General features: G+C 35.0%; 1 protein-coding gene across 1 annotated transcript in view; it reads right to left on the bottom strand.

Annotated features, from left to right (window-relative positions):
• The window catches only part of LOC121737586 (T-cell leukemia homeobox protein 2-like), a 52,356-nt gene extending 43,518 nt beyond the window's left edge, over positions 1-8,838 (bottom strand). The window contains exon 1 of the mRNA XM_042129246.1: positions 8,163-8,838. Within this exon, the coding sequence (XP_041985180.1) occupies positions 8,163-8,685 (523 nt within the window). The 5' untranslated portion in view covers positions 8,686-8,838. The remainder of the gene's footprint in view (positions 1-8,162) is intronic.
• Positions 8,839-12,625: the final 3,787 nt, after the last annotated feature.

The raw sequence follows: 12,625 nt of genomic DNA, 5'->3' as shown, positions 1-12,625 counted from the left end.
ATTTATCTTGTTTTATTGTACATCTAATATAAATAAACATTTTAGTTTTATGCTAAGTACTCACATACGGTTTTGCTCGATCGAGCAATCGCGTAGAGTAACCACGGCTCGGGCTTTCGTCCACACATTCAGCATTGCTCGATAGTTTGACTCCAAAACGATATACCTAATATTTAATTCCATCGAGCCGGCTCGATGTGAGCCTTCGAGCTGGCTCGATGCGAGCCTTCGAGCTGTGAGTTTTGCGGTCCACACAGTAATTTTATTACTTAATTTGGAGTAAAACTATCGAGCAAAACCGCATGTGAGTACATACTTAGCAATAGACTAGCCTGGGTGTAACAAAACAAAGTGATAACTAATAATATTATATTATATATTTTATTTTAAACTATTATATTATATATTTTTTTAATAAGTATTATTTTTTTTGTTCTACTTTAACCACACACAAATTATATTATTATGTATAATCGTATATTATATATTGCTTACATCATTATTTACAGTCAATGCTATCTATTTTATTTATGTTTTATTATAAGTAATAATTATTAATTATCTTATACACAACCATTTATTACACTTGATATTATTATTGTTTACTGTGTGCCTCAAGACGTGGTCTGTCTAACGCGTCCAAAATGGGTCCACAGAATATCAGGGACTGTGGAGCCCACATTCATGAACCTGAGTGGATTCCCAGGGCCGTCTCTAGCACCTACCAATTTGTATCTGGCGCCTTGCTAAATGCATATTAGGTTTTGTTTAATTGTTATTTTTTTTCCTCTTGTATTGTTGTTTTTTTCTTTTTTTTTTTCTTTGTGTGTTTCTGATACTTGTATGGTGTGGTATCTTTAAATTTAAATGTACAGAACTTTGTGTAAGGTCCAGATTACTGAATAAACGTTTATTTATTTATTTATTTAATACTTTTGAGTGTGTATAAGTACTCGTACGAATGATGTATTCCGTGTTATAAGTCGCCAGTATAGAGTTCACGAAACTTTAAAAAAAGTTACTCTCTTTAGGGTTCCATACCCAAAGGGTAAAAAAGGGACCCTATTACTAAGACTTCGATGTCTGTCCGCCTGTCCGTCTGTCTGTACTCTGTGTGTCTCCAGACTGTAACTCAAGAACCGCTATAGCTAGACTTCTGAAATTTTCACAGATTATGTATAATTGTTGCCGCTATAACAACAAAAACTAAAAATAAAATTAATTAAATAACAAAGGGGGGGCTCCCATACAATTTCAGCCTATTTTTGCTCTATTGTGGTACGGAACCCTTCGTGCGCGAGTCCGTCTCGCACTAGCCGATTTTTTTAAACTTTGAAATGGGCAAACTCATAACGCCAGGGCGCTTGTCCATGCAAATAATGAGTGTAACTAAGTGATGTTCACAAATTGTACACAAATACATATAATAATTTTGGTTGGGGGGGCCTGGAGATCTATATTACAGGCTTGGCCTAGTTTAGACTCCAGATCTCCCACAAGTTACAACTTAATAAATATGTGTAAACAATTAGTTTTTAAGTACCTTTATATATCCTTGTAATTTGTGGAGATGAATAAAATGATTTATTATTATATTATTATTATTATTATTATATAAATATGTACAAAAAAATTGCCCTTAGAGCGCTACTTTCACAGTAAACTCTATACAGGATGTAACAAAACTTATTGATAATACTTTAGGGTGTGTATGTGTCTCCTATAATATAAAGTTCGCTGTGAAAGCGGCAGCGCTAAAAGAGTAAAATTTTTTAACCTTTGTATGAAAATAAAAATCGACCAAGTGCGAGTCGGACTCGCGCACGAAGGGTTCCGTACCGTTATTGAGCGAAAGTTGGCAAAAATTGTATCTTTGTATGGGAGCCCCCCCTTAAATATTTATTTTATTATTAACTAGCTGTCCCGGTGAACTTCGTGTCACTTTAAAACCTTCCCTGGACTTCTACGAATATTTTAAGACTAAAATTAGCCCAACCCGTTCAGCCGTTTTCGAGTTTTAGCGTTACTAACATAATTGAAAATCCATTTTTATATATTTGACTTTTAAGTATTATCACAAATCTTTTGTATGGGAGTATAGAAAAGTGTTGTTTTTAGAGTTTTTCAGAATTTTTTTTTTTAGAATTTTTCTCTCCGTAAGAACCATCCTCGTACTTCAAGGAATATTTTAAAAAAAGGATTAGCGAAATCGGTCCAACCGTTCTCGAGTTTTGCGCTTAGCAACACATTCAGCGAGTCATTTTTATATTATAGATTATTAAAGTACAAATATAATTAATTATATTGTGAATATTGCAAGTGCCTACTTGCTACCATTATTGATTACGAGCAAAAAAGGCCATAAAATCATATTTGTTGTATGGGAGCCCCCCTTAAATATTTATTTTATTTTGTTTTTAGTATTTGTTGTTATAGCGGCAACAGAAATACATAATCTGTGAAAATTTCAGAAGTCTAGCTATAGCGGTTCTTCAGTTACAGCCTGGAGACAGACGGACAGACGGACAGACATCAAAGTCTCAGTAATAGGGTCCCGTTTTTACCCTTTGGGTACGGAACCCAAAAACTCATGACTGTGAAGTGTAATATGTGTGTAATATTTACATTGTAATTTTAATACAGTGTTAGCACTTTAATAACAGAAAGCTTAGCCAGAGTAGACAGAATGATAGTGTATGCCGACTTAGAACTGATGTTGAAATTTTTAAATTTGACCTATTATGACGAAAATCGTCGCTAGGGTTGTTAACTTGTTACCTACGAATTTAAAACTATGACATATTCGCTGGACGTTTCCTCTTTGGTCGTATTGTTGTTTATGTTTTGGCACATGCGATTAAAATTGTCAGAACCCAATTTTGAAATCTTTATTTTAAATATTTAAAAATAAATTATATCAGCCAGCGCGAGGCACATTCCGCTTATAATCCTAGTGAAACCCGACAAATTTGACAGATATTGAAACCTGTCCGTTTCTTTGCAGTCGAACTACTGGTAGTTATGTCTATTGTGGCTTAGCATTCGGCATGATTTATTATTTCCGTCATTGTCTATTATGTACCTAATTATTATAATATTATGTAACATTTTGTTGTTTTTTAATTATAAAATAGTTTAAGATGAAAATAATTACTGTTGTATTCGAGATAAAAATACACTTTACGTATGAACGGGTTTTAAATTTTTTATTTGAAATTAAGATTTGCCATTTTAAAAGCCGATTTTTTTAATTTTTTAATGTTGTAATGGCAAAGTTTAAAATTATTATTCATTATAGCAATAAAAAACTTACTAAGTTTTAGCATCGTGGCGGGCGGCTTTAAATCGGTAACATAATTACAGGATAATGTTAGTAGGTCCCTGGCAGGATGCTGAGAAATGAGCTATAATAATTGTAGCATCATCTGACTGCATTCTTAGCGGGTACGTATGTTCTTTGTCAAGTCCTACATTTTAAATAAAAGTAATTTTTTTTTCTAATTTCATTTTATTCTAAATCTTAGGTACCAACTTTAACGTGATAGAGCCATGCTTCGGTACGAATGGGCCGGCTCGACCGGTGAAATACCACGGGCTCACTGAAAACCGGCGTGAAACAGCGCTTGCACTGTGTTTCGCCGAGTGAGTGAGTTTACCGGAGGCCCAATTCCCTACCCTTCCCTTCCCTATTCCCTTCTTTACCCCCTCTACCCTGTAATCCTATTCCCTCTTAAAAGGCCGGCAACGCACCTGCAGCTCTTCTGATGTTGCGTGTGTCCATGGGCGACGGAAGTTCCTTTCCATCAGGTGACCCGTTTGGTCGTTTGCCCCCTTATTTCATTAAAAATAACCATCGTAAAAATTGATTCATAGGCAGATGGTGGACGCACGTTGTTTTTTTTAATTAGGAGGAAAACGAACAAGTGGATCACCTGATGGAAAGCATCCCGTAGCCCATGAACACTCGCAACTATATTTGGTACGGAAATACTGCTGGCGACAGTTCGTGCCAGAGTTTTACAGTGCGCGGCAGAAAGTTTCGGGAAAAACGCAAGGTGGAAGACTGCCACTCATCAAGGTGATGAGGATGGTAATTGGTATAGTATGTCAATTCAATTGCTAATCGTGATCTGCCGGCTGAGTTTGTCATAACGGGACCAAATTATGTAGGTCCGCCATCTGCCTATGAATAAACCTATCTGATTTTACATTTAAAATAATTTGGCACTTAATTTAATAAAAAAACTCGCAGCATCAGAAGAGCTGCAAGTGCGTTGCCGACCTTTTAAGAGGGAATAGGGTAATAGGGGAGGGTAGGGAAGGTAAGGGAATAGTTGAGGGTAGGGAAGGGAATAGGGTAGGGGTTAGGGGATTGGGCCTCCGGTAAACTCACTCACTCGGCGAAACACAGCGCAAGCGCTGTTTCACGCCGGTTTTCTGTGAGAACGTGGTATTTATCCGGTCGAGCCGGCCCATTCGTGCCGAAGCATGGCTCTCCCACGTATAAATGTTTTCGTTTATTTCACATATTCTATTCGGTCACTTAAATATTACATCTTATAGTACTAACTCTATAAGCATTGTAAGCATCTCTCAATTTAAGTACACTTTGAGCACACTATAAGTGGATCGGAATCGGATCGGCAAACCCTAAATTATCACCGGATGTCATTGAGATTTTGGTCTGTGGTCAGGACCGGAAATATGGCTGACTATTGGTAATTTTTATATCATCAATAGTGCTGCTTTCCGTGGGAATTAACGGCATACTCGTATTAAACTTAAGATAGTATTTGGTTTTTGACCTCTCCCGCTTATTAATAACTAGACGATGCCCGCAACTCCGTTGTGCCAAAGTTATATCTGCCTACCAAAGGATAATGGCCACAGAAGTATGAAAATTAAACCCAGGCTAATACAGGTTGTAGCCAAAAACTATTGTGAAATTGGGTGATGTAAATGTGTAATATCGACATCTCCGCCAAATTTGGTGGATTAATGTGTAATATTGTTACCGTCCTTTCGTCAAAATCGGTTCAGCGCTTTAGGCGTGTAGAGATGACAAAGAGACAGACGAACACACAATCGAATCTATAATATTATTATGGATACTTTGTACTTTCTATTTAGTTCATTCAAAAGTTGTTTATCGATAATATTTTATCGCGCGAGAAGAGCCACTATCCAAAATTTAAAAATTCACAATCTTTAGAACACAATTACCTATAAACTTTTCAATATTATTGAAGTGTAAATTTAACTAGACCATTAATCGTAACCTCTTTAAGTAAATCTTAAAAACATAAGATAAAGAACACCCAATCTAAACAATAAAATAAACTATCTCACTAATTTATTTAAATTTAAAAACAAACAAAGACACAGATAACTCGGCGCTGTCAATTCGTGGCGCCATGTGAATTTGAAAAAGAAACGTTTTAACACGTTCGGAAATATCGTCTGAGTCACGGACTTAGCTGTCAAATTATTGGCGCTAAAATGACAAAGGAGTTTTTTTTTTATATTTCCGGACTACCTATTGTCTCAATTATGGGCCACGGCACACTTCCTGAGCGCCGGTGGTCGCAAAAAATTTGGGTCAAAAAAGTGAGGGTCATTATGCAAAGATTAGTGTTTTTTTTTGTTATTAGGAAAGTTTTTTCGATGAGTCAGATAGATGTTGCATAAATCTAACACTTTAGGTAAATCTACTATGTCATCATAGTAATTATAACAAAATATATAATAATAAATTATTATATAAATTGTTATAATATTAATGACATTTCTTAATTTATTGCCTAAAATAAAAACAAAAGTAACATTGATATTTAAGTTGTGAAATTAAAGGTACCTTTATAAGTTTACCCATACTAATATTATAATAATTAATGTGAAGTGTGTTTGTTTGTCTGTTTGTTACCTTTTCACGCTTAAAGCGCTAAACCGATATTGATGAAATTTGGTATGTCGAATGCAGATACTTTGAGTTCCGTCACAGAATACATATTAGTGGTTCCGTGAAGAATATAGTATAGATTAAACCCGGATAAATGTACGATTCGAACGCGATAACCGAATTTCGGTACAATGGAATTCCGTTGTACCGATATTCGGTTATCCCGTAGCTACGGGTGTCGTCTTCTTGTAAATTATTCTTGCTATAATAAACTGTTTATAACAATAAACATTTCTAAAAGTAGCCAGCCAGTAGTTATTTTAAAAGGCTTGTTACAAAAACTATTAACTTTTTTGTCGAACTATAAAACTGATACTGTAAAAGGCCGACGCCAAAATAAGATAAACTAAGAAAAAAAGCAAATAAATTTCGGTCCGTCGGCGGCGCGACAAATTACTATGTAGGCGGACCCAAAATGTGTCATTCGGATTTTTTGAGGTTAGCCGTGTAATTATTTAAGTACATACGTAGAGTTCGGGAATTAAAAAAAGTTAGATGGTTACTTTTTTAAAGTGTATTTATTATATTATAAAAAAGGAAATAATTATTATAAAGAGAAGATGCAGCCTGCGCTCCTACGATTTGCGGCGAAATTAGTCTATAGCGCAAGATTTTGCTGGGTTAAAAAGTATCCAATGTCCTTTCTTGGGACTCGAAGTATTTCCATGCTAAATTTAGTAAATATCCGTTAAGTATTTTAGGCATAAAGAGGTGCAAGACGAAGACATACACACTTTCTCATTTATAATAGCACGTATTGGTATTATGTTCAATAACAATTAACATAAAGCAACTCAAAAAAAGTTTGAAATAACTTTTAAATACGGTACTATGAATGAGACAGTTTTGTTTCATTTCATTTCTTGAGACTTTTTCGTATTACATTTAGATCAAAATTTAAATTCCGTGTTCTTAAAAAACTGCCAATTTTTTCCACTTGCGCTGCGTTCTATTTTCAAAAATTCAACATTTTTATTGACACTTGTGTTTTGCAATAAGCATATTGGTGATAAGGGTGAACTACCCTCATAATGAATGAAAGTGCAGCCCTCGGTAAGGGAAAGCCCTAGAGAGTACAATATGCCGTTTGATCTCTTATTAAGTAATAAAATATTAGGTTTGTTGCCCGCGTAACCGTGGAAAAATGACGGTTTTCTGTTTGATTAAATTTTAATTTTGTGCGTGTATTGTCTGTTGTGTGTTACTTAGTTTTATTTTACGTGACTATGATGAAAGTAAGGCTTGTAAAGATAAGTATAATATCATCTATCTACAACATACATTATACCTAATACGATTTTTTTTTATTAAGTGAAATAATAAGCAATAATTTTTCAACTCATTAGTCGTTTCTTTTTGATAGTACGGATTTTTTATATATGGTTTTAGCAAAGAATTTTCGTAAAAATTGCTCCATCTCTGTACCTAAACTTTTCATATCAAATATGAAATAATATTATTCAGCGTAAGTAAAGACGGACACACTTTGCATACATATTAATAATATTAGTACTTACTAATATAATGTTACATTCCGTATTATTACTAAATATATACCTAGTACCGAGAAAAGTTTTATAATCTGTAACTCTACTTCTTTACTTCTCTACAAAAGTATTAAATGTTTTGTAATCGTTTACTATTTTGAGTTTAATTATTTTATAAGTTAACTGGTTATTGTTTTACCGTAGTTAAATATTTTTAACGTTAAACTTAATTAACTCTTTATTAACATAGAGTTTATTATAATTAACTTTATAATAATTAGTGATTACTCATTACAAGGTAATTAATTTTTAACCAGAATACAGCCACAGGTTTGTTTTGTAGCTTTTTTTTATTTTCGATGACAATACACAGGTACCAGCACTGTCCTTTTTTTTAATTTATAGTAACTTTTAATACAGTAAAAAAAATAAACTATCACACCTTGTGAACACTTTGGAACACCAAAAAAAAAATGGGTTTCCTTTATAGTATACTGTTTCTGATAAGTGGCGTATAGGCTATCCATCAATTAACTTGACAAATCAAGTATGGAGAATCTGTCAAAAAAGTTGTGAATATCCTATTCGGCACTTTTAAATCGGAAAGTGGTGAAACAGGCCCTTGGTAGCAATATTTAACTAAGCGCTATCTGAACTACTTTATGAAGCGGCAATGGTTGACGAACCTTTTAAAAATGAACAAATAAATGACTTACCGTTCAATCTATCTTTCACAACTTGGTGCGCGAAGGCAGCTGCTGCAGCCTGCCTCATGGGATCCAAAGCCACTCCCCAGGCGCCCAGAGCACCTAGCGCCCTATGAGCAGGCACCCTCACCACTCCAGGGTTCCCCGGGAAGTACCCGTTACCCAGACCCAGGCCAGGCCTCAACAACAGTCCAGAATTTGGGTAAAGTCCAGGGTTGTGGGTAAAAACCGGCATAGCCTCTTTCCCATCATCCTTTGCACTTTCCGACTCCGTGTCTTGGTCACTCCTGTCATCACTCTCCCCAGAATGTCTTCTCTTGTCTATATCCTCGAAGTGTTTGCCCAGAAGCCTGGATATGCTGAAAGGCAGGTTGACTCGCTGCTGCGTGTCAGTCATGTGGACGTTAGGAGAGTCTCTATACCGGTAACTGTGGTCAGAAATTTCTGACGCGGCGTCATCGTGACCCGACAGTCTGCTGTCAGAATCCACGTTAATCTCCTCCTGGTCGTCGTCAGAATGCACGGATGACATTTTGTTTTTTTTTAAGTCCACTAGCACTCAATGCACAAGCATTTTATAAAACACTGAAAAAAAAATCGGCATTCGAAATTCAAACGCGCTCGTCGACCGCTCGCGCCGGAATCGTGACACAGTGTAGGGTAACACCGGGATAGCCCCACCCCATCGATAGTTTGACCGCACAAACCGACTATGCCCTGAATGGAGCAGTTACCGACAAAAGCTTAATACGATTTCCAAACATAAAAACTCGTTTGGACTCACTAAGTTAAGCTGAATTGTTCGTGCTGTCTCGCTCTCCGATCGTCCCGCTTCAACGCTTCCCCCTACAACTTTTTGTGCAACCCAAATTGTACTCTAAGTTGAGAGCGTAAGATTGAAAATAGTAAAACTAAATAGACACCATTTACAACATTAACATCTAAGTGGTAAAGACGTAAACTTGAAGCATCATTGTGGGAGCGAGACACCTATACAATTTAACCAATCCGCGTATGCGTTAGAGCGGGACGACCGTATTTCGTATGGGCGGAACCGCACCATTTAAATCTAGTTATGGTCTGACAAATGGTATGCTATGGAAGGGGGCAATGTAAGGAAACTATTTTTGAATCTTTTAAGACATTTAAATTATTTACGCCGTTCTACCGCGCTTCTATGCGATGGTTTATAATAAAATAGATCTGTACTGTCGTGTTATGGGCGGAGATAATGGATCTAACGTATGACTGTTGATAAGGGGATCGTAGTATTGTTTCGAGCTCTACAGATAACTCAACATGAGTTGAAGTGGGTAACTAACATTTTACAACATAAGAGCATTACTCATTTCCCCTTATAAGAACAAACCTTGTACCTTACTTTATCACCTACCTAATATATCTAGCTATACTATAATCCACATTTTTTTTATTACAAATAATTTTTCCGGCCCTAATTTGTGTTCCGGTGAAAATTTTCGTTTTATTGCACAAATGGAGGCTCCATATTTTGTGCAATAAAACGACAATTTTCAAATTTCTTGTTACCAACTTCATCCACGGACATCTTCAACTGATAACTGAGTGTAATCTTACAGTAATTGTACGTGTTTGACATGAGTAATGATGGCTGACAAGCTTTAGTCACGAAATGTGAGGATAAAGAAATTTATGATGAAGTTAAAGGAAACACAGTTATTTGTTATACTGAAATGACTTAAGTTGACGATATTGATTTTATGATTAGCCAGCGTTTGTAGCTAATTCAATGTTATTGTTTATAAATAAATAAATAAATAAAAATGTTTATTTCAGACTGGAGTCCATAAGTTGTTAGTAAATACAATAATTATTTTATTACAAACTATGTTAGTACTCAGGAATTATATAAAATAACTACGTGGCCTACCAGCAGCACTGGGCACGTAAACATGAATTTGCACCCAATGACGCATGATTGGACACTCAACTTTATCACTTATCGCCCTAAGAATGGTGTTGGTGCTTGCGCGAACTCTGATCATCAAAGAAGCCACTCGCTTTCTTGTGACGGCTTGAAAGCCATCAGTGTGAGTTTGAGCAAACACATTTGATGCGCTGCAGAATCGCGGAAGCCCCAACATCACTCTTAGTACAATATTATATTGGACTCGGAGAGCTTAAAGACTCGGAGACTTTATAGATTGAAATAATTATTGTCAGATTGATACGACCTAACATTTTTCCTCACTGTACAAAATCAAATCTTCCCTTTACTTCCACGCATATTTCAAGATCAAAATTTGGCAAATCGGTTCAGCTGTCCCTGAGTTTTAGCGACAAAATTGAAATTTATTTGTTTTACCTAGATATTAATAAAGACATAGTAGATATACCTAATTACCTATTATAAATTATAATATTATTTTATAGGTCATTAACATCTTATATTTAAGCAGGTACGTATAACGTAACTACATAATATTATAACTTAGAATATATTATAACAATTATTATAATTAATTAAATTGTAATAAAATTTTAATTGCCAAGTAGTTAGATAATAAAATAATCGCGGTGTCAGCTACAGGTGTTTTACCCTATTAAATTGTTTGCGTCACATTTTTTTTTCATTATTTTTTTTAAATAAAAATATCAATTTTTCATTTCAGTTTTCTTCTATTACCTACTTTAGACTTATCTATCTTGTAATTTATTATAATAAACTTAGATGTTCATAAAATTAAATCTGTAATCTTGTTAAACATAAAATTTATTATCCGAAAATGGTTTTTTTGAATTAGCCATGAAAAATGTAAAACTTTTTTTATTGACTAAAAAGTGTTTATCTTGTCGAAAACTAGCCAAGATTAAACACTAAATAGATAAGAAACAAAATAAATGCGTACACCATTATTTGACTTAGAATTAAGCCTGTCTAGTGGCTAAGTCATGCCACACAGTTCTTTTTTAGGGTTCCGTACCCAAAGGGTAAAAACGGGACCCTATTACTGAGACTTCGATATCTGTCCGTCTGTCCCTCTATCTGTCTGTGTGTCTCCAGGCTGTAACTCAAGAACCGCTATAGGTAGACTTCTGAGATTTTCACCGACTGTGTATAATATCTGTTGCCGCTATAACAACAAATACTAACAACAAAATAAATTAAATATTTATGGGGGGCTCCCATACAACAAACGTGATTTTTTTGCTTTTTTTTGCTCGATATCAGTAACTCAGTTTTATTTGTATCTATGTGTGGCATGCTCTGCACCCTGAACGGCTTATTTAATTGATGTAGCTTGAGAGGTGTCGTTAGATAGATTGGTGTTGAGATTCTTATTCAATTACACAAAAACGCAGTCGGGTTTTAAACCGACTTCAAAAAAAGGAGGTTATCAATTCGACGCGTATGTATGTAATATTTCCAGAACTGTCCAGTTTTTGTATATGTTAGTCTATAGCAGCTTGTGAACAAATGTGCCAAATTTCAAAAGTGTATTTAGGTATGTATGCACTATGTATGTAAGTATGTATGTTTTTATGTTTGTGCGCGCATATCTCCGGAACTGCAAGTCCGATTGAAGTGTTTTTTTTGTTGTACTAGGTATTTTTCAACTTATGGAATACTGCAAGTTTCATCAAAATCAGTTCAGCAGTTTTTGAGATAGGGAGTTTTAATTCTTAATTAAGTACGTACAATTTGAAGTCGGTTTTATCTTTTTAAAATGCTATTATTCAATTACTTATTTAATAAGGTAGTCTAGTGTAGTATTTTTTTACAATAAAATTTAATCTAAGCCTAGGTACTTTAGGTTGAGTTGCACCAGAGGCGTGGTTAAAGTTAAAGTTATGGTTAGGTATAGTTAAGGCTAAATTTAGCTTTAACTTTAACCTTAACTTTGACCGGAGAAATTGACAGACGACAGCTGGTCCAACAAGATTGGGCGGGGCGCTACCGGTGAAGGAGAACTGTCAAAAATCTCGTTTTTGTATGACGAGTCGTCATACAAAAACAAGACTTTTGACAGCGTTAGGTCCTTTTTTCCAAAAACCTTGTCGAGCTCTATGGTTATGGTTAAATATGGCGTCTTGATGGCGTCCATTTTTAACTTTAACCAAAGATTTGAATTTAGCATTGTAGTTAAAGTTTAAGTTATAATTATAGTTAAGTACAGTTATAGTTAAAATTAGTTGGTGCAATCCAATCTTAGTTAATTTGCAATTTAACCAGTTGGGTAATCGTCGTCTAGCTGTAGTTGAACGTTGCATTCAACAGTTGCGTTGTTCAGTCAAAAGGTAGATATTTGATTGAGCGGCTATTTTAACCAGTTGGCTGCGACATATACATTATATATCTCTAAAGTACCTAATTGTTATCATATTTTAGTAACTCACAACACTAAATGATAGTACCCTCCTTTTCATGCATTGTTAAAAATGTATATTGCCTTTGTACATAACCGTTAAATTGATATATTTTGATTAATTAT

Source organism: Aricia agestis, chromosome 21 (assembly GCF_905147365.1).
Source record: "Aricia agestis chromosome 21, ilAriAges1.1, whole genome shotgun sequence".
Taxonomy (NCBI): Eukaryota; Metazoa; Arthropoda; class Insecta; order Lepidoptera; family Lycaenidae; genus Aricia; species Aricia agestis.
Note: the sequence above shows the minus strand (reverse complement) of the source record. Positions and strands in the feature narration are given on the sequence as shown.